This window comes from Fusarium pseudograminearum, chromosome 2 (genome assembly GCF_000303195.2).
Source record: "Fusarium pseudograminearum CS3096 chromosome 2, whole genome shotgun sequence".
NCBI lineage: Eukaryota > Fungi > Ascomycota > Sordariomycetes > Hypocreales > Nectriaceae > Fusarium > Fusarium pseudograminearum.
In genome coordinates this window covers 4,834,965-4,856,082 of record NC_031952.1, presented here as the reverse complement: position 1 = coordinate 4,856,082, position 21,118 = coordinate 4,834,965, and the positions used below count along the sequence as shown (strand labels likewise).

The window sequence follows — 21,118 nt, the reverse complement described above, 5'->3', positions numbered from 1 at the left end:
CAAACAATATCCTGCCAGAATCCTGAGTAGCATCATCATGAGCCAAAAACCCGTTCTGCTATTTGTCACAGGCGCGTGGCATCCTCCCAAGTGCTACGACGTTCTCAAGACCGCTCTCATTGACTCGGGCTATGAGGTCGTTATTCCCAAGATGCCCTCTGTAGGGCCTGGTAGCCACGGAGTCACTTGGGAAGCAGATAAAGCGAAGATCATCGAAACTGCGGAGCCATTCTTTGCTCAGGGGCAAGAAGTTGTTCTTATTGCCCATTCCTATGGAGGCATTCCCGCCACTGCAGCTACGCAAGGGCAGGGGGTCCATGAAAGAGCACAGGCAGGCCTTAAAGGAGGATTTCAATCCATCATCTTCCTCGCTGCATTTGCTATCCCTGTCAAGGGCTGGGATCTTATTACTACCTTTGGTGGATCGTACCCTGGATGGCTTCAAGCTGGTGAAAAATATGCAAAGGTACGGAATAAGCAACAACCTTTTGTCACATTTTACTAACCCATATCAGAATCAGATCACCAGCATGAAGTCGGAGCAAGCCCGAGATTGTGTCTACAGCGGTTGCTCCATGGAAGTAATGAACGCTGCCTTGGAAGAAACACAGCCACATTCTCAAGATGCATTTGAAACCAGTTTGGACTTTATCGCCTCGGATATTACTATCCCCAAGACCTACATAATCTGTGAGAACGACCAGCTATTGCTGCTTCCTCTTCAGGAACAACTCGTTGATTCAACACCCGGTATGAAATCTGCGAGATTGGTGGCTGGTCATAGTCCATTTTTAGAAAAAACAAAAGAAACTGCGGACGTGATTGTCAAGGTTATCGAGAGCTAGACATTATAGATTATTGGTATTGATTCTTCTTATACGGCTCGGAATAATTCAATCTGGATAGCCTGGGTCAAGACTTTAATCCGATACAATGATGTAAACGTGAACCATATTATAGAAACGACAGTGACGCAAAGGAAGGGGCTCTGGCAGATAAAAGCAGTGGGGAGCATGCTCTTGCGCACAAATATTCGAATCCTATGCCCGGATCATTCTCAAGTTTGGCAGTGCGGTGACAGCGGTGGCATGGCAAAGCTAGATTTCTAACATTTATATCTACTCTTATTATTATAGTATCTTTAGACTTGCCTCTCTTGCGCGGGGCATAAGAAATAAAATTTTAGACATTCTCCTCATGCCACTGTGGAACTCCATCTGCAAAAGTCTGGCTGGCGTTTACCGCAAACTCATAGTGCCCATTATCCCTCGAGCCCAATGGACATAGGATTGAGATCTGGTTAGACTGGACCAGACAGTGATGACTAATGGCCTTTGATTTATATGCGCATGTTGTTGTCGGCGTGTTACTAAATGGTGTTTGATGTTAAAGCAGTACGCAATAAATCCACGTTTATATGGTTACATCCTTACCCTTTATGGATGCGGACGAGGTCGCTCCGAGCACATGAGATCGATCTCGACCTATGAAACTGCTCAACAAAGTCAAATACGGTTTAGCGTACTGTGGGGTACATATTTCGCAATCGTGAAGTAGGATTTACCGTGGTTGTTTAACGATCGAAGTGTGTTTCGAGATGGGGCTGATGGACCAAGCACTCAATCTCCGAGAGATACTCCGTTGACTTACCACTTCAAGACACAATTCCGATGACGAAATAAATGCTGGGGTAAGCGACTTGACGAGATTTTTTATATAAGAATGATGAAATGGTAAGATGGTGATCATTGTGAAGAAGAACACAATCGTATCTGTTGCCCATCATGCTTACTTCTCTTGTTGTCCTTGTTCTTGCGAGTCTCTCCATCGCTTCTCCCACGCTTGAGAAGCGAGCTATCACCTGTCTTCGAGTTGGACAGACAGCCACAGCCTCATGGACTAACAGTGCTGGCAAGAGATGCACCTTCACTGGTGTTGTTGGTAGCAACTATGGTGCCAACCCTTCCGGATCTGGAGAGTGAGTCATGCCAACCTCGTGTCTCTCTCTTCATAATATTGACTTGTTAGTTACTCTTGCAACGGACGATGTGGCGCTGGATGCAGTGGAGCTGCCGTAGGCAACGTCTATACCCAGGACTGTTTTTCTCACGATATCTGCTCTTACTTCAACAGTGCCGGTGGCGGCGCCAGGTATGTTTTGCACAGCTAAAAGAAAGACATGATCTAACTTTTTTAGTGACCCAAACTGTGGAACAGCTTTCAACGCGGCAGTTGATGATACTGCGCTAGGCTTTGCAAACGGTTGTTCCCAGACCAACCCAAGTAATGGAGTTGCAAAGCCCAACGGTGCGCCAGTCTGTGTATAGAGTAGTTCATAGTATGAGCACAATAGTTATTTATCGCGTTACAATATATCAAGTTCAACATCAAAGTTCTAGCATAAATCTTATCACAAGAAAACGGAACAGAATTGATTTGATTTGACCAAGTCAATATTAAGTTGGTATATTCATTAGCTACTAGTGAAATATTCAAGCATCGTGAAGCTCGGTAGGCGTCACAAACACCCAGTTCTTGTTGGCTGTAACTGGTACTTTTTGCTCCTTCTGGGCAATGGTGTAATTCTTGATCATTCCATTAATCTGCTCTCTGTAGGCAGGCTTCCTGTCGACCCAAAGATGGATACCGCCTCGCTCAACATTAACACCACGGAAGATCATGGGACCATCACTGTCAGGAGTGTCACCACCAGCGAGGATGGGTCTCTTCCAAGTATCGATGTAGGTGTTGATGGCAGCCCACTTGCCCTCCTTCCATGTAGCTGGAGCCCAGAGCCAGGGAGTCATCTCGGCGTCGAGGTTCTGGTTCTGGACCTTCTGGGTGTAGGCATTGTCTTCGATTTGCTTGCGAGCTGTGGTGATCTCGCCCTTCTTGGTCTTGAGGAAGAGAGAGACGCCAATGACGTTCTTGGCAGGAACGTTGTAGCCGTACTTAGGGTCAGAAGCGACCATTCGGACGAGCTCCTCAGAAGCGGCGCTGACAACGTAGACCTGGATGCCGTTGGCCATCAGGCGGTTGTAAAGCTCGACTTGGCCCTCGAAGATCTTAGGAGGGGAGACCTCGGTGGCTGTGACCTTGCCCTCCTCGTAGTAAGTGGTGGGAATGGTCTTGTTGTAGGCCATCAGCTCATCGACGTAGCCCTTGAGCTCGCGCAGTGGGAATCCGCTGAAGATTTGTGCCGCCCAAGGGTAGCAAACAGCATCCTCAATCTCACAAAGTCGCAGGTAGTAGCTGTAAAGCGACTCCTTGTGCTTCTTGCTGTCCTTGAAAGGAACAAGTTTCAACGCGGGATCCATGGTGTCGCGCGTAAGAACTCCCTTGTTCTCGAGGTAGGGAAGAAGGGACTCTTCAAGATCGAATTGGTAGCTGGTGTTGTCCATGTCAAAGACGGCATATTGTCCCTGGTTGGCATTGGCAGCAATCATCTTGTTGAGAGCTTTGGCGGCGCCCTTGGGCCAATGCTTGAGTTCGGGACCCTTGAGACCCTTCGCAGGGTGGGCAACAGAGGGAGTGCTCAGGCTTGTCAGCCAAAAGGCAGTGACAACAACATTTGTGGTGAATCTCATGTTGGAAGCCTCAATTGAGAAAACAAACAAAGGTGTCGAGTTGGGGAATGGACGAAGAACGCGAGGAGCTTGTCTTCAGCCCTCAACCATGAGCCCGGGCATCACAGACGTCTTAAGAGGGCGGCACTTGAGCTTCAGTTCCCAGGTTCAGCGGCCCGACATTTAATCCTTTAGTTTGTTTATCTGATAGCATAGTGAGATGCACAGATTAATATCGGGTGGTTGGCCTAGGCGTGACGATCTTGGCTTCTTTGGAAGTGCTACCCCACCTCGTACTCTTGCTGCGGGATTTGTTCAAGAGTGAAGCTATCCAGTAACATGACGATTAAACATGTGTTGCTTTTCGACTATCGGAGTCTCGATTGATTAGCACGAAGCATAACGGTTATTTTAACTCTAATCATGGCTCTAGTCAAGACTCAATTGCCAGAACAGCACGTCAAAGCAAGTCAGCTCGTACTCCAATGTAAGCCACTTGCTTCTCTGGGCCAAGCTATTAATTGCAGGGGAGGGTAGCACATGTCAGTGAATGGCCAAGGTCTACGTCACTATAACTTGGGCTGTCTTGTCTTGAAAAGGAAATTACAGGACAACAACAGGGTAGTCAGTAATAGGCCAAGCAAAAACACGATTGAAGCCAACGGCTTCCAATCTGTTTACTCCAATGATGAACCATCCAAGGTTACACCGCTAATATCAGGGGTTGAATGCCAAAGCTATCAAGCTCAATTGCGCTCTTTATCGAAAAAAAAGAAGAAGAAAACTTTATTTTTTTGGGAAATTGGTTCTATCCATGCAAGGGTCACTAACCTCTTTCGAAATAATTCAAGAGGGTATTTCCTTGCTTCTGCGGTTGCCTTGGAGAAACAGGAGCTTTGTTACGGACGAACAACACTTCCATCAACTCCTCAAACTCGGCTTTGGGAACAACACCACCGCTTGCTTCCTTGTGTCCACGGGCGAACGACTCTCCCAAGCGCTTCGTCAAAGTTGGGTCTTTTGCCCGCAACGCTTCTTTACGAAGGATTTCGATAATATTGACAGGGGGAACCCTGCCTCTGGCACATTTCGGAACACGGCACGAAAAGTTGACCAAGCCTGGAAGATAGCCTGAGTTGGCTACGAGTATCACCTCAAGCTTGGGTGAAGTTAAGTGGCCAGCCCAGCGCGTCGCAATGACCTGATGTATTTGATACTGGGATTTGATGCGAATCACTGCGATTCTGCCGTCCAACGATAGCCTTGGTGGTACGCGAGCATGTTTCCTGACTTCTTCGTTGACTTCCTTTCTCGCTGCACCTAATGACTCGTTCTTCATGATGTCAATGGGGGCTGAGGCTGCTGCTAACGCTTCCCACGCCCCAGGCACATCATAAGCTGCGGTCCGCCGAGGAGCGTTAATGAAAGATACAGCGCTGTTGATACCCTTTTTAGTGTATTTTTTGAACATGGCTTTGAAATCGGGAAATGGGGGTTCCCACTTGATAGCATTGCCCAGATCCCCATGTACGCCCATAGCACATAGCCAGTTGCACGTCTCTTCAACGTCAGGATGTAAGTCGCGACAGATAAGGTAGGTGAGCAACGAGCTGGTGGCCACAGGTGGACTGTTGCATGCCGTGACGAAAGTGGCATCCTTGGGGTGGTCCTTTTCTTCCGCGTAATGGTGGTCGATTACCAAAGCTCGATGAGGTTCATCGATGACAGGCGGTGATTCCCGTGACCCTTGGTCGAGGACAAATATGAATGAAGGTTTGTATGAAGCCATGTCTCTGCGCGATTCTTCGTCGTGGATATTGAGGCCTTTCTTCATCACGTAGGCTGATATCAACTCAGGATCCAGACCCATTAATATCAGTGTCTTTCTGAGTATGGCTCCAGAAGTGAGACCATCGACGTCCTTGTCAGGAATAATGAGTGTAGGTTTTGAGGCAGCAACACTATGGATAGATGTGAGAAATATTCCTAACGATGATAAACAGGACGTACCATTCACGAATGAAATTCCTTGCGGCTTCCATTTGGTCCTTGGGCGCAGGCCATATAATCTCGCCATCCTTATCCCTCTTTGATGGCGTCTCGTGGTATTCGGGTAACTTATCTGTAGTCACTGGGGTCACTGGGGATTGTGCCTTTTTGGCATTTTTGGCATTTTTTGGTTCCCTTTCGTACCATGCAGCCTTTCGTTTCATGGCGAATTGTCGCGTGGCAGTGAAAGGTAGTCGACTTCTGGCAGTAACATGAGATAAAATTATCTGCCTTGCGAAAGTCGGTCTGACTGCCGGTATTGATATAAGGAGGCGCATCGTAGACCTCTTGTGAGATATCAGCCCTGGGTGCATCATCATAGATGCTTTGTCTGAATAGAGAAAAACACTGTCGTCATGGAAAGATTGTGGCCGTGCACTACAGGGTTAGCCACGCCCCGCCACACAGTCGTTCATCACCTCAGACTGGCCTCATCAAACAATTAGGCTATTGGTCCTGTATTAGAATGTTGGAACTTTATTGATGAGTATTTGGGTTTTATTGTTCTTCTATTGACTAGTTAATGGTGATCTGAATGATTCAGTATGCTCGCCCTGAAAGAATTGAGGCAAACGCTTTCGAAAACGTCATGGGTTGGAATGCGAATAAGGGACTGAGTAAACCCTCAAGGAGAAGAAATCATTTCGGAACAGTTGATTGGCTTGTAAGAATGATGGAATGCAATAACCGGGCCTCTTTTCATGTTTGCCTTAGATTATTACTGCCAAGCTCAATTGTCTAGAGCGTGGCGTTCTCGGCTACAAACTATTATGGACGGATCAGGAACACCCAAGCTATTGAGACCGGAATCCTGGGTCTGGAAGCGTCGATGATGATTTGCAATAGCTGTTCCTGGATATTTAAGACGAATGGTGTTCTCCCTGAGACATGTGGATTCACACACGCTTTATCTTTCTGCCATTGAAGCTGACTTTTGCAACACGATGAAATACTCTGTCGCTCTCTTTCTTCTCTCTGCTGTTGGAGTTACTGCGCAGGCAGCAAACTGTGGCCAAGTCGATGCATGCCTCAAAGCAGGACCCAACGTACGTCACTCGTTACATCTGTTGATAACCTAAATTAACAAATACTCTAGCCTGCTGCCTGCTATGACAATGAGCGATGTCTCTGTGGGACTCACAAAGAAATCAACCTGTAAGACTGTGACCCCCTCTTGATATCACAGTACACTGACTTATTTCTCCGCAGCTGTTATCTCCACTGCGATAGCGACCCTAAAGCCAAATCTGCTCAGGCCGACGTGGATAAATATTGCGCAGTGTTGAGAAAGCGACGTTCCAAGCCCTTGTAGGGTGCATTGGCTCAGGCCTTGATTTGTGTATTGACTTAGGGGTGGGATTGAATCTTGGAGGGGTATTATTACACAGTTTTCATTCAATATAAGCAATTGTTCGGTCAGAATATGGAATAATAAAAAAGACAAAAAAAGAATGCCTGCGTATCGCAGGTGGCTGGATCTCTCCCGCCGGGAATTGAACCCGGGTCTCAAGCGTGACAAGCTTGCATACTGACCACTATACTACGGAAGATGAGCAATCTGAAGACTGCTGTAGTTGGGGGGTTGATGGAAGAGGATGAGTTATTTGGGTATATGACGGCCTTAGCCTAGGGGTCTTGTAAACTGTAATGCTATCACGCCTTGTTCTAGTCCTACCTTAAGAAAACATTTTATTAGAGAGGGCCACAGCCTTAATTTAATTCGTTAACTATCACAGTCAACAGAATGCCTTTGGGTTTCCACTGCAGCTATCGCATGTCGGATGTAGCTTGAGGCGCCGTCTACTTGTCTAGGCGTCGGCCGTGGACTTTCAGCTTGCGCCCTGCCCGCGTACTGTACCTGCACAATACATACACCTAGGATAGAGAGCTTAAGAGGTGGGAATCTTCGTTTAATCCACCTTCTGTCTTAGAGGCCTTGGTCAATTAAAACATGTATGCTTTAAATACGTATCTATTGGATAGTGTCATTATACTCAAATATCACGTAGTGTCTACGCCAAGTGTCGTCATATATACAAAGGCTAAAAGCAACTCCTCTCCTTGTCTACTGCCCGTACACGGTCCACATAAGACAGTCTTTGGCCAAGACGCCGCCCATGACCTGAAAGTCTTTGTTGTAGTTGGCCCATGTCGCTCCGATCCCGCAGGTCACGCTAAAGCTCTGCGAGAGGTAAGTCACACAGTCTTCGAGCTTCATGTTGCCAAAGTCATTCTCGGTCATCGACTTGTCCTCAGGGCAGCCGGGCTTGTGGTACATGATGGACAAGGCCATGGAAGCTCCGTTCTCTGCGACGCCCGTCGCGACCATCGGGCTGGGGTTGGGGGCACCCTCCTTGAAGAGCCATCGCTTGTCGATGAGGTTCTGGCAGTAGGTTGCGGCGGCCTTGTTGAGCTCCTGCTCATTTAGGCGGGGCTTCGAGCCCTGCTCGCCGTCAGCCTTTACGCAAACGGGGCCGTACTGGCCGGCAAAGTCTCCTCTGTTTGGCAGCTTGCCAGCGACACAGTCACCGAAGACCTGGTTACCCTGGCAGACAGGCTTGCCGTTGACCGTATCTTGCTCGATGGGTGAATCTGATGGGTTGTCAGAGCTAGGCTCCTCCTCAGGAGCGGAATCGTCCTCGAACTCCGCCTGGGCGGGCTCAGTGTCAACACCAGGGTTGCTGGTATCAAGTTTGAACTCCTGCACGGCAACAGCAGCGATTTCGTCGTTGGGATTCTCGTCAATAACCCCGGTAGTCTTCCAAAAGTCGCTCTCGGGAAACTTGATGGCCTGGCCGTCGCCGACGTCGACTTGCAGTTCAATTTCTTGCCTCTTGCGAAAGACATCGATGGGGGCCATCAAACGATCGAGATCTTTGGTTGGACCGGTGTAGGGCTGCTCATTGACGTTTCTGGATCCGGCGCCTGTATGCGCGAAGAAGTTGTTCTCCTTCTCGCCAAAGAACCATGGGTTGCTGAGCTTGCCTACGACGCCTGAAAGCTGGTTGGCCTTGACACGGTCGTAGACGAGACGAGCATTGTCCGAGATTCCCTCGTAACCAACAACTAGAGGTTGAAAATCAGTCCTGCATTTTTAATGCTTACCGAAAGGTCATGGAGGAAGACTTACTGAGAGCCATGATGCCGGCGACCTGACCTGAAGACATGCTGCTACCCGTCCTCATCATGGTCCGACCGTCCAGAGCAAGTGAGACGATTTCACTTCCGGGAGCCCAGATGTCAATGAACTTGCCGTCACGACTGAACTAGTAACCCGATCCATGTTAGTTGCGCTAGCCCATTACTGCTTGAGGAGTTGAAGAAACCTACCCAGCCCTTGTTGTAATCCTTGTCTACACCACCGACACAGATTGTGTTCTGAGACTCGCATAGAGTTCCAGTGGCCTTGGTCTTGTCATCGGCAGGCTTGTTGCCTCCGGCGACGGCGAATGGGATACCCGCATCATATGCCCTGTCGATGGCCTTGTTGAGCACGTTGCTTTTGGCAGTAGCGACAAAGGACATGTTGATGACCGATCCCTTCCACTTGTCCGGCTTGTTAGCCTTGTTCTCGTTGTGTCGCTTCGTCACGGCGTTAATGGCCTCAACGATACCGCCCGTGTGTCCTTTGCAGCCGCCCTGGTAGCAGCCGACCTTGACGCTGATGAGGTTGGACCAGGGAGCCACGCCTGCATAGCTGGCGCCCACCAGACCTGCGACGTGGGTGCCGTGGCCGTCGGTATCATCGAGGGGTGAATCGCTCAAGGTATAAGGAGAGTGGCCGAGGCTCTGCGAAAAATGAGATGCTCGTCCGCCAAAGAATTTGTGCGTGATCCTGATGCCCGAGTCGAGGACATACACATCCACACCCTCGCCGGCGCCGTGTAGAACCTTGTACTTCTCGTCCTGGTTGCTGAGCGAGATCTTGTTGCCTGCAGCCAGTTGTTGCAAGTGGTGCGGTCCGTTGCGCTCGTCAAACGCCCATTTGGGGACGAAGCGCTTGGCAAGACCCTGGCTCTCAAGCTCTACAGGCTCGGCCACCTTGGTGTCGTTGATCGAGTGAGCCAATTCAACGGTGACGCTGCGCTCGACGGACTTGACACCGGGGTCATACCTGACAAAGTTGTGGACAAACTCCTCGCTCAACGCGGCACGGTACATGTGCAACATGTCTAGGTAGCCGAAGCGGTGGACATCGGGTTCATGGCGGAGATCTTTGCCGATAGTCTTGAAGTGGTCCTCAAGTGTGTGGTCATCGTGGAACTCGACGATGTATTCGTCCAGAAGTTCGCCCTCGGGCTCGTAGTGCGGGCATGGTTGCTGGGAACGGGGGAGCACGGCGGCGGAGATGCCAGTAGCGAGCAACCCGAGTCCCGCGAGGCTCGCGAGACGAGAACCAAGAACCATGGCTGCAAGTAAAGAAAGAAAGAATCGATTGTTCAAAAAGAAAGGCTAGACACAGCTAAAGAACGAGCTAATGCTGGGTCTGGAACGAGAGAATGGTAAAACGAATGACTTTGAACCCTGTGTCCAAAGCTTGGGGAACTTGTTGAAGATGAAGTCGTGCGACGAGACTTTATATGACAGCCTGAAGTATGCCTCGTGGGCCATAGAGTCTACTCCTTTGCATTGTATGCCTCATCCTTCGGGCTATGCTAAGATTGCCTGCGATGCTAAGCCGTTGATCCATCCAGCCTGTGCTTTAAGGTTGTTGTTTAGATTCAACAAGTAGATCTCGTCTAAGAATAGGTAGATAGGGCTGCGCCACTACTGAGCCAAGGTAGACCTGTAGGGGAGGGAACAGACGCAGGGGCCGGAATCCTGCCTGTCATGCTAGTTAGCACTAGCAACATGAAACAATCCCATAGGATTGTTTTCATTTTCAGCTAATTAGAGACATGATACTCTATATATCTCACTCTAATATATATTCAAGCCAGTTGTTTAACGACACAAATATATTTATGCGTATCACTCTTGTTAGTCAATTGTATGCGATGCCTTGTTGGCCGATGCTACGTCCCTACCTCCAATTTCGAACATACAGGTTGTGAGATTCGGACATACTTGAACAGAGGACGAGAACACTGTGGAAGATGAACAGTCTGAAGACTGTTGTAGTTGAGGGTTATTGGAAATCTCAGCGTTATTTGAGTCTATATCTAGACTGTGGTTGCTCAACCATAGAGAAGAGCTCGGAGAACCGGCAATAACCAACTGAACCCACCAATCACAGTCAAGACTCTGGTAAAGGTTCTTCCACTCGCGTTCATGACGTACGATTTTACAGCAATTATTCCCACTGTATTCTCGTTAACCACAACCGACTCTTAGCGCGAACCATTCCAAGCTCGGAGCCTCGGAGGTAGAAAAGTATATAGTAAGTGCTACGCGTAATGATGAGTTCAGATGAAGACACGAATTATTTTTCTATCATTCGGTCTTTGGCTGAATCCATCTATTTTCCATTGCGCTCGCCATCATGTCGAGTTCCAACGACGCGACCTCGCAGTCTCCAGCTGCTAACAGAGTCCTACAAGAGCTCGGCCTTGTGTCTCTGTACCATTCCACCCGTGACATCAAGATCCTCTGCGCGCAAAGGTTCATTCGCCTCTTCGCCTATGGCGCATCTACTCTCGTTCTCGTCGCATTCCTGCGGGAACTCGGTGTTTCCACTACCCGTGTCGGGTTATTCATGACTCTGACATTGGCTGGCGATATCATCATCAGCTTTATACTTGCCTTGTTCGCTGATGGCGTTGGCAGAAGGGCTGTTTTGGCTTTGGGCGCTGTCTTGATGACTGCTAGTGGAATTGTGTTTGCGACATCAAACAACTACTGGGTTTTACTAGCTGCTGCTATTCTGGGCGTCATTAGTCCTGGGTAAGATACGAATATCTGGAGACTACAGTCAAATACTAATGACTTGCCATAGCGGTAATGAGATCGGTCCCTTCCGTGGTATCGAAGAGAGCATCGTCGCACATCTCACAGATCCAGCCAAGCGAGGCGACGTCTATGCCTGGTACAGTCTATGCGGTACTGCCGGCGGTGCGTTTGGACTCTTGACTTGCGGTTGGCTTATTCACCACATGCGCATCAACCTTGGCATGGATGTCATCAATGTATACCGCAACGTCTTCTACGGATATTCTGCTATTGGCGTGTTAAAACTCATCTCAGCTCTTGTCTTGAGTGCTGCAGTAGAGGTGCACGACGAACCAGCATCCGATACAGACACCAATGAACAAGCACCTCTTCTCACGCAACCTAACCAAGCTCAAACACCAATTCAAGCACCACCGAAGAAACAGCTGCGAGCCAAGGTATCTCGCGAGAGTGTCCCGATTGTTGTGAGCCTCTGTGCGCTCTTCGCTCTTGATAGCTTTGCTTCGGGTCTTGCTCCTCTGTAGGTAACAACTGCGACTCGACATGCATGCAAGGACTAATGGTTATGGCAGTTCATGGATCACCTTTTACTTCAAGTCACAGTATCATATCGAAGAGGGCAAGCTAGGATCAATATTCTTCACCACCAGTATCATCGCTGCTGGCTCCGTTCTAGTAGCATCATCCCTTGCCAAGCGATTTGGCAACGTCAAAGTAAGTTTATGATTCACAATGTCAGTCCAGAATATCACTGACACTAGAACCCAGACTATGGTTTTTACTCATATTCCTTCGTCAATTTTCCTAGCCCTCATTCCCATCCCTAATGAGGTACACATATCAGTCCTTTTCCTGATTCTCCGCTCTTGCACACAATCCATGGACATCGCACCGCGATCAGCCTTTCTTGCCGCCATTATTCAGCCTAACGAAAGAACCGTTGTCATTGGCCTCATCAACGTAGCCAAGACCACTGCTCAGAGTCTGGGCCCGCTGATTACTGGACTACTGGCAGATTCCGATTACTTCTGGGTAGCATTCATCATGGCTGGATCGTTGAAGGTGTGTTATGATCTGGGATTCCTCGGTCTCTTTAAACATCGTGAACATGCGACAGCGGCGGCACAAGGTAACCAACAAGAATAAACTGGACTTGATAGCAATTCGGTTGGGTTGGAAGCGTATGGGTATTATCTCTCCAGGGATAGATTGTTATGTTAATTCAAGTTTATCGAACACTCTTTGAACAAAATTATCAGAAACGGGAGTACATGTTCAGAAAATAGTTGCAATTAGGGCTCAACATGCCAAATATATTATGTTCTATCTTATATCCAATCCAAGGAAATACTCATCACAGACCTCAGTACATGTTTCCACCAAAAGCGTCAGTGTGAATATGCGAGCTTTCCCCAACAGCCTTCTTCACAACAAACACAAGATCATCAAGCGTGCCCAAAAACCTCACAAACGCATAAACAGCCGCTGACCAATGCCTTCCCTGCGGTGTAGCTAGATATTCCTTAGAGTTAACTTCATCCTGAAGCTCCCCCTTGAGCTTCCTGAACTGGATTGCCCTGCCTACTAACGGTGTCGGCAAGATTGCTGGAAGTGGTTCGCCAGAGGTTAGAGAGTGCTGGAGAAGGGTCAAAGTCGACATGAGATCTGCTACAAGATTCTCGTCACCAGCTGTCACGCGTTGCATGAAGCGCTCGCGCACGGGAAGAGGAAGTTTGGTGACAGTCAAGCTGAATTGTGTGAGGAAGACATTTAGGTTGGTGCATAAGTGGTTTGCACGGCTAAGTGTCGCGGTGTCGAGGTTTGATGTTGAGAACTCGAACTTTGTCTTCTGAATAGGAAGAGCGATCGAGTTGAAGATTTCTTCGGAAGTGGTCGATTCTTTCTCCATGACTTCAACAAAGTCGGCCGGAGGCTCACGCCAAACTGTAACCAGAAGCGCGTAGCGGTCTCGGATGCTCGAAAGTTGACTGGTCATGATTTGTCGGTAGTGTCTGTTTCCTGAGAGAGGTCGGGGCAGAAGTGCAACAAGAACAGCCGCGCCGAATCCGATCAATACGAGAAGAATTCGTCGCCAGAACACCTCGTATCCCACGCCAGGATTACCATAACTAGGGATGTGCGTGTCAACCCAACTGTAGGAGACTACCATGTACATGGTCGATGTAAGCATGATACCAGCTGCCATGTGCTGTGGGGGAGCGAAAAGCCGCCACCACATCATGCCGACAATGGCAACAGCCATAATCGCAGCAAGGCCATATTGGTTACCAGGGCCATTGCCGGATCCGATATACCAGCACAAAAGACCAAGAACACCTCCTGCAACGGTACCGAGAGTTCTGATGATAATTCCAGCAGTAAAGTCCGACATGTACGGTTCGAGAGCCATTTGTGCCATGATCAATGCCCACATTCCCTTCTCTCGGTAGTAAAATCCTGCTGACGACGGGATGACGGCAGGAACAGCGAGGGCGATCGTTAAAACCAGCGTTCGCAGGGCGTGCAGACCCTCGACTCCAGTGAAGAAGTTGATCAATCCCAAGAAGATGAGACTTGGCTTTTTCCGTTGTCTACCCGTCGTCTGCTGCATGCTTTGCAGAATGGTAGCTGCTTTCTTCTCAGTCTCTCCCGCCTCGGGCTCGGTTTTCGGCTTCCTCTTGAACAGACCGCGTTTCTTCTCAGGTTTGGAGATGGCAGACATGGTGCGGGTAAGGTCTGTGGTGCCAGCGAGTGTAGAAGGTGGTGCGTCATTCGACAAGCCCAGCGAGAAGAGTTTCTGAAGTCCTTTTGGAAACCACATTTGTTTCTTTGTTCGGGTCTTCTCCATCTCCACGGCTTTCTCGAGAACGGTACCGATGCTTTTGGTGAGGTTAATTAGTCGCTCGTGGTACAATAGACCTGACATCAAGCCAAACATCGGTGGTGAGCGGTTATCTTTGAAAATGACCTTGCCATCAGCATCAAAGAGATGGGCGTGAGGGACCATCAAATGTTCGGCAGCTGAGTCCTCAAAGTCATCTAGAGCTTCCTGCAGTGCTGCAAGAATTTGCTCATGCTGATCCACCACATCTTCTTTAGGCCCTGACAGTGCCTGGACGATAGCGTCGATGCTTTGTTCCAAAGCCCGCAACAATGGTGTAGCGCAAGAAGACAACGAGTCGATGGCTTTGATCAACATTTCTTCGGTATCGGGATGGTTTGTGAGTTCACGGAAATCAGCCGCTTTGGCAATATGGTATGCGAGCGGATGCTTCTCTTTTTCGGACTTTTCGAGCTCATCGACCGCATTCGTGAGCGCCTCGTCTTTTGCAAACAGTTCTTCGCGTGAGATGGACAGCTGTAAAAGTTCTCCAAACGATACCAAGACCTGGCGTAGTGGCTCTTGGAAAGACTTGATATCATCGGGGCTCCATTTTCGCCATGTAAAATCCATGGGAAGAAACTTGATGGCAGATTCAATGCTCTTTTGAGATGCAGCCAGGCCACCCTTGAGTCCTTGAAGCCGCTCTGGTTGAAATCTCGTTCTACTCTTGAAGTGCCAGGTTAATGATTTGATGTAGCCGTTCATTGGACGAAGCAAGTCGGACATGCTTGCAAGTGTGATCTGAGATGTTGACTGCGGGAAGAATATCAGGTTGCAGACGGCGCCGATTCCGACTGCGATGGCGGTGGGTAGGATCAATACTTTTGGAATTGTGCCTTGGAAGGTAGGAATGAGCGGTGCAATAGTCAAGTAGATATCTGACACGATCATGGCAAAGAGTGATACGAGTGTGAGGTTGGGCGCAGAAACTCGTAGACGAGCCTGGATAGAACTGATTAGCGAAAGACAAGGTTTGTGTGTAGAATAACTTACCATTAGATACACAAACAAACCTAACAGGCAGAAGTAAGTGACAGAGATTCGAGCATCGAGCATAAAACCCTGGTAGATGGCGATCTGCTGATATGTTGTTTGACCAGAAGCCTGGCCAACATTGGTGGTGTTCTGCGGTATTGATGCTTGCAATTCGCCGTAGCGTTGCATCAGATCAGCATTGGGCCTTGTCGCCAAGGCTGCCTTCATTGCCATGGCTCCCCAAGCCCAGCCGAAGGCCATGCCGAAGCAGATCATCAGTCCAGCCAGGACATGGATGAAGACGACGCCAGATGGCGGCATGATGAATAGAACGATACTGAAAACACGGTCAGTATGTTGTTTGTTAGAGAGGAAAGCGCGTCAAACTGACCATCCGAAAAAGGTTGCTTGTCCGAGTACTCGCAAAGTGTCGCTGATAAAGATAAACAGGGTAAAGATCCAGACAGCTAGTGAACATTTGAAGAGGATCTTGAGGTCTTTGGCGTTGAAATGATCGAGCCAAGGCGGGAGCTTCCTGGGGTTATTGAAGGCATGGAAGGACGCCTCTTCAACGTCAATTGAGGCGTCGCTCTTTGATGTTGATGGTTTGAGCGCCATCTTTTGATACGTTTTCCGGCTGAGCCGGCAAATGTTATTGTTTTGTGTTTGAGTAACGTTATTTTTTAAGCTTCTCCTTTGGAGGTCAATGAGGATCGTCGTGCCAATACGAGGCGGATCTGGAGCTTGTCGTCTTAGTAATAAGCTTTCTCATTTCGTACCACCTGCACTAGAGCCAAAGAGTACAGGGAGATGCTGATTTTTAGTTGTATCTAGGCGCTGTGAGACTGTTAATCTTAACGCTTTGTTCACGCGCTGCCCTCAATCATACAGGGGATCAAACTGTTATTTGAGCAACATGAGACCGGATGAGGCCGGCTGCAGCGACATCATCATCACCACCACCACACCTTTTTGAGTACTCCAAAGTGTTGTTACTATTTTATCACTTACAGATGAGGTAGTTGTATGTCCTTTATTGCTATCTGGTGGCTTGTCAAGAACTGGTTGCACAAGCACACGTCAGCCCTTCAGTGCGTGAGGATGTTGAACCCAAACAACAAGGTCCCTCTCATCCAAAACCGGGCGAATGGTTTAGTGGTATAATACTCCCTTAGCATGTTCGCTCCTCCGAGCTCGTCATTGGGAGTGGTCCAGGGTTCGATTCCCTGTTCGTCCAACTTAGGTGGTTAAATTCCACTGTTATCCACACTTTTTGGTGTTTTCGCTGCATTTTAGACATCGGCACTCACTTTTTGGCAGTTGGGCTACCCTAGAGAGATGCAGAACAATTCAAGGGAGGGGTGAAACTTGATATCCAGACTCTGATTTAGCTAGAGTACTTTTAACAATGTGGCATGGCTTTATTAGCCTATTCTCTAATTGACGTTGTTTGCATCATTCTTTTGTTGACGCAGCGTGCTCATCTGTTTCATTTTCTTTGTTCGCATTGTTACGGGGTATTCATCCCCCAACCATCACAACCGAGCACAGTCAAACAATGCCAAACTTGACCCTATTCGACTTGCATAAAGATGTGATTGACCCATGCATAGTTTAGATTGTTTCAAAATGTTGTGTAACATTGGCATTAAACAGGCACGAGGTCAATGCCAGTCGCAGAGTCAAGGTCCCACCAACAAAAAAACGTTCCAGTGCAGGCCCTAGGCTTCCAGACCCCCCCATAAAAGGGATAGCTGTTCTTATTCGCTAAATTTCAAGGGGAACCCCCTGCACAAAGACAGCTTGTCACTATTGACTGACGTTTTCCCATCCATGGACATCCATCCCATCAACCACACACCATCACATCGCCTTCGCCTCGTATTTCATCACATCGGCCTGCATTCTCTCAGCCTTACCAACGTACCCGTTACGTCCATCCACTCGTTTTTTTCACATGTTTCTCACATAAGTCCCCCCCGCTCGCTTCCCCAGGGTCACGATGGTCCGCGCCATCAATCTCCGCCTAGCCCTCCAGGCCACCGCCATCAAAGTCTCGGCCAACCTCGTCACCCAGCTCATCATCCACCTCAGGGCTCCAGGCGGCCACTCACCCTTCGATGAGCAGCAGGTTATCGAGTTCGCCATCTACGGCTTTGTCGGCTCTCAGGTCGGCAATGTTATCCAATTCATCCTCGAGGATTGCTTCCCGACTGGTCACGCGATGAGGGCCAATGAAGTCTTGCCTCAGGTACAGGGCGACGTCATGCAAGTATTAGAGAAAAAGGATGACGACAAGAAAGACAAGAAGAAACCCTGGTTCAGCATCAGCCCTGATCTTATCTGGCGCAATGTCGTGGCCAAGTTGATTCTCGATCAAACTATCGGTCTGGCCATCAGCGGCAGCGTCTTTCTGATATGCACAAACATCGCCCGCGTGTCGCATTTTTCTGGGGTTCTCGACGTCCTTGGAGACAGGCTTTGGCCTCTTATCAAAGCTGGCTGGCACATCTGGCCGCTGGTAGCCATCTGCAACTTTCTCTGGGTACCTGTGCGATCAAGAGTTCTCGTGGCGGTCTGTGTAGGATTTGGCTGGAGTATCTTTCTAAGCATCTTTGCCATGAAGAAGCAGCATTGATGAGGATAATCTGGAGTTTGGAGTCAGCGATGAGCGATGTACATGTACGTATAGTCTAGACGAATTCCCCTGCGGAGCGCTTTTCTTTGTATCTTGGGCTGGAGTTCTGGAGTCAGATAAGATTTGGTGTCTATCACTTGGTATTGTATTCTGGTTTATTTTTTATTTTTTTAGATCTATAAGCTGAGTTGTCATTCTTCTTAATTTACCTAAAGATTCTTAATAAAGATAGATACTTTATTAAGACTTTTTAAGTATATTAAGAGGGTTGACAACTCAGCTTATAGATCTAAAAAAATAAGATAAACCAGGATACAATGCCTTTATATAATGATATAAATATCTATATTTCCTGTTATAACAGTCAGTTGACATATGAGGTGATAGAATGGTACTCTCTACCTTGAAGCAGCTTTGCTCGATAATTTTCTTTTCATCTTGTCTGTAGTGGTCAATCAACAAGGAACAACGCTGAGTATTAGGCACTCACAGGATCATCTCTCTATCGTCCAATCCTCAACTTGTACCATGAAATAATAGACAGATGATGCTTGATTCAAGTAACCAACCTTATCAGCCAAGATAAAAGACCAACCGCTGGATCCTTCCCAACAGGGTTTAGCGTAATGTTGACGGCCTTATCTCCGTTCGCCTCCTCCAAGCTAAGCTATCATCAACTTGCCAACCTTCCCCGCGTCGGGTCTGTCGGCAAGCCAAACTGTCTGATGGCATAAATCCACAAGCAGTATGATCACCTACTGTTTTTGTATTCATCCTCTACAAAACCAAACCCTTTTGTGATGCCCCCTCAGCGTCGGTCATGGGTCGGATGTACAAGGTGCAAGAGCTTCAAGAAGAAGTGCAGTGAAGAGAGACCCGCTTGTCAGCGATGCACCCTTGCTAACGCAAAGTGTGAATATGCCGTCAAGTTGCGATGGGGAGGCCGGCCCTTCAATCGCTCACCGTTCGGGGAGTGTTTGACCCAGAATGAGGGCAACGTTCAAAGATTAGGTGAGTCTCTTTTCTTGGAACTACTCATGCAAGCACTGACTGATACTATCAGATTTAAACAATAAAAACTTCATTTATGTCTCTCCTTCTACTCCCAAATCAGATCCACCCAACATTGCATCACCTCCAGAACAACATATCGATGAGACGCTATGGATACCAACTTCACCATCAGCAACTTCAGAGTCAACCGGGTCTTCGCAGCTGATTCTCTATCCACAAAGCCCGCAAATCCCTCTCACGCCCTCCGTAGAGTTTTTCGGGCACCTATCTCCCTTGCACAGATCAGGACTTCAGTATTTCATCGAAAGAACAGTCAGGGCACTGGCGCCACATCCGAGAATCTTCAATGAGCTATGTGAGCTCATTCTTCCCATGGCAGTGTTCAATGAGCCACTACTCCAAGGCATCGTCACACTTGCAGCAACACATCGACTAGCCAGTTGCAAAACAAGTGAGGAGCAGAATGCACAAGCCCTCATTGTTGCCGGCTTTCAAGCTCTCAGCTCCAAATCACTCTGCGATAAACTTTCAGATTGCGCTGAGGATCAGGAACTCATACCTCTTCTAGCCACTGCTCGAGCGCTGTTTGTCTGTGAGGTGTTTGCTAGTGAGCCCAACGCAGATCGGTGGAGCGTGCATTTTAGAGGAGCCAGAGGACTAATTTCGCGAATCCAAGACAAAGGTCTCTTGGAAAGACCGACTGACGAGCTGCGTTTCTTATTACGATGGTTTGACATGACCGAGTCACTGGTCTGTCACTCTATCAGTGACCTTGCTCCGAAGCAATCCGCTATCCCATCACCAACAACCCTTCCATCTTTTGCACCAGATGATGAGCCAGTGTATATTGACATGTACCTCGCCCGTACAAAGGATCTACTTAACGTTTTTAAAGAGATCGCCAGGCTGTCCCATATCAGAAAAGAAAGGGAAACACCAGGGGAAATATCGCAAGACGTGGACGATGATGCGGAGGTATGGTGGTTGCTAAGCTATCTACAAAACATCATAGACAGAGACCAGGCCAACCCACCCCCCGTCATGTCCATACGTGGCCGAGACTTGTCCGTCGCCGAAGTTCAAGAGTACAGGCTGTCGAACCAGATATGGCAACTCACAGGTCTACTTCTCATCCACCGACGCTTGTTCCATGAGCCCAGATCCTCAACGCTCATACAAGATCTTGTCCAGCGCATCCTCGAATCTACAGAGCGCATGACGTTACGAGATGGCCTCACGCCTGTCACACTACTTACGCCACCTCTCTTCTTTGCTGGCTGCGATGCTCTAGGTGGAGACCGGCCAAGGATTAAGATCTCGTTGCAGGGTGTCTCTACTGCTCTGGGGCTATTGAATACACAACGAGCATTGGAGATATTGGAAGACTACTGGGAAGCAGACCCAGGCGTTGACGATGAAATGGCCGATAGATCCTGGCCTAGGATCAGCCAATTCTTACCGTACTGATCACACGGATCCTTAACGGGCTGGCGGGGGTCGAAGGCACAGCCAGCCAGGATCGGCGAGTTGACCTCCAAAATCCATTTCTGTAGCCTAGCAGCCACAATTATCGGCACTGAGATAACGTGTAAGGCTGGGTAGACCGGGGAATCTGTTGACAACTTTGAATACCTATAGGAAAACACCCGAGCTTGTCGCCTGTGATTAGCGAGCAGGCCTAGTCCGACCCTGAGTTAGATCAAGTTTGGGGACATCATTACCAAGGCCATATGGAACCCGAGAAAGATCGTTTCATATGTTAAATATAATCATACGAGAAATGCAGTTTGATTCGTTGAATACTAAATATCTCACTCAAGGTGGTATTAGCTAAACCTTTGCGTACCTATGAATAGGTCAAGCATGCATGGGCTTCAACTTGACATCTTCAACATCTCCACAATACCAAGCATCCCGTGTCTCAGACTTAGATTACCTACTTAACCAACCTCCCCAGTTACCGAATCACAGTGGAAATTATAGCAAAAATGCAAAAAGAAAATACATACAACAGCGGGGATTCGCTGGTCGTCACCGACCCAACTACTAATCCGCCCCTTACCAGCTTATCTATGGGAGAGCGGACGGGATCCCGAGTTCTCT

General features: G+C 48.4%; 10 protein-coding genes across 10 annotated transcripts, besides 1 other annotated feature; 6 read left to right on the top strand and 4 right to left on the bottom strand.

The window, feature by feature from the left end:
* Window positions 1–37: 37 nt before the first annotated feature.
* Window positions 38–845, top strand: FPSE_07495 (uncharacterized protein; the record flags this gene model as incomplete). The annotated part of the gene is made up of 2 exons (XM_009260613.1): window positions 38–466; window positions 516–845. The coding sequence occupies 2 exons, from the start codon at window positions 38–40 to the stop codon at window positions 843–845; spliced, it is 759 nt and encodes a 252-aa protein (XP_009258888.1).
* Window positions 846–1,784: 939 nt separating this feature from the next.
* FPSE_07494 (uncharacterized protein) lies at window positions 1,785–2,327 on the top strand (the record flags this gene model as incomplete). Its single annotated transcript, XM_009260612.1, has 3 exons — window positions 1,785–1,978; window positions 2,029–2,151; window positions 2,198–2,327. The coding sequence occupies 3 exons, from the start codon at window positions 1,785–1,787 to the stop codon at window positions 2,325–2,327; spliced, it is 447 nt and encodes a 148-aa protein (XP_009258887.1).
* A 165-nt stretch (window positions 2,328–2,492) lies between these two features.
* Window positions 2,493–3,587, bottom strand: FPSE_07493 (uncharacterized protein; the record flags this gene model as incomplete). The annotated part of the gene is made up of 1 exon (XM_009260611.1): window positions 2,493–3,587. One exon carries the CDS (start codon window positions 3,585–3,587, stop codon window positions 2,493–2,495), a length of 1,095 nt encoding a protein of 364 aa, XP_009258886.1.
* An 805-nt stretch (window positions 3,588–4,392) lies between these two features.
* Window positions 4,393–5,779, bottom strand: FPSE_07492 (uncharacterized protein; the record flags this gene model as incomplete). Its single annotated transcript, XM_009260610.1, has 2 exons — window positions 4,393–5,527; window positions 5,577–5,779. 2 exons carry the CDS (start codon window positions 5,777–5,779, stop codon window positions 4,393–4,395), a joined length of 1,338 nt encoding a protein of 445 aa, XP_009258885.1.
* A 780-nt stretch (window positions 5,780–6,559) lies between these two features.
* FPSE_07491 (uncharacterized protein) lies at window positions 6,560–6,927 on the top strand (the record flags this gene model as incomplete). The annotated part of the gene is made up of 3 exons (XM_009260609.1): window positions 6,560–6,661; window positions 6,712–6,770; window positions 6,825–6,927. 3 exons carry the CDS (start codon window positions 6,560–6,562, stop codon window positions 6,925–6,927), a joined length of 264 nt encoding a protein of 87 aa, XP_009258884.1.
* Window positions 6,928–7,680: 753 nt separating this feature from the next.
* On the bottom strand, window positions 7,681–10,022 carry FPSE_07490 (uncharacterized protein; the record flags this gene model as incomplete). Its single annotated transcript, XM_009260608.1, has 3 exons — window positions 7,681–8,681; window positions 8,746–8,881; window positions 8,946–10,022. The coding sequence occupies 3 exons, from the start codon at window positions 10,020–10,022 to the stop codon at window positions 7,681–7,683; spliced, it is 2,214 nt and encodes a 737-aa protein (XP_009258883.1).
* A 1,075-nt stretch (window positions 10,023–11,097) lies between these two features.
* FPSE_07489 (uncharacterized protein) lies at window positions 11,098–12,650 on the top strand (the record flags this gene model as incomplete). The annotated part of the gene is made up of 4 exons (XM_009260607.1): window positions 11,098–11,498; window positions 11,551–12,024; window positions 12,077–12,218; window positions 12,273–12,650. The coding sequence occupies 4 exons, from the start codon at window positions 11,098–11,100 to the stop codon at window positions 12,648–12,650; spliced, it is 1,395 nt and encodes a 464-aa protein (XP_009258882.1).
* Window positions 12,651–12,867: 217 nt separating this feature from the next.
* Window positions 12,868–15,981, bottom strand: FPSE_07488 (uncharacterized protein; the record flags this gene model as incomplete). Its single annotated transcript, XM_009260606.1, has 3 exons — window positions 12,868–15,330; window positions 15,382–15,700; window positions 15,755–15,981. The coding sequence occupies 3 exons, from the start codon at window positions 15,979–15,981 to the stop codon at window positions 12,868–12,870; spliced, it is 3,009 nt and encodes a 1,002-aa protein (XP_009258881.1).
* Window positions 15,982–17,365: 1,384 nt separating this feature from the next.
* Window positions 17,366–18,001, top strand: FPSE_07487 (uncharacterized protein; the record flags this gene model as incomplete). The annotated part of the gene is made up of 1 exon (XM_009260605.1): window positions 17,366–18,001. The coding sequence occupies one exon, from the start codon at window positions 17,366–17,368 to the stop codon at window positions 17,999–18,001; it is 636 nt and encodes a 211-aa protein (XP_009258880.1).
* An 800-nt stretch (window positions 18,002–18,801) lies between these two features.
* FPSE_07486 (uncharacterized protein) lies at window positions 18,802–20,482 on the top strand (the record flags this gene model as incomplete). The annotated part of the gene is made up of 2 exons (XM_009260604.1): window positions 18,802–19,012; window positions 19,065–20,482. 2 exons carry the CDS (start codon window positions 18,802–18,804, stop codon window positions 20,480–20,482), a joined length of 1,629 nt encoding a protein of 542 aa, XP_009258879.1.
* Window positions 20,483–21,013: 531 nt separating this feature from the next.
* Window positions 21,014–21,105: a repeat region.
* Between the last annotated feature and the right edge of the window lie 13 nt (window positions 21,106–21,118).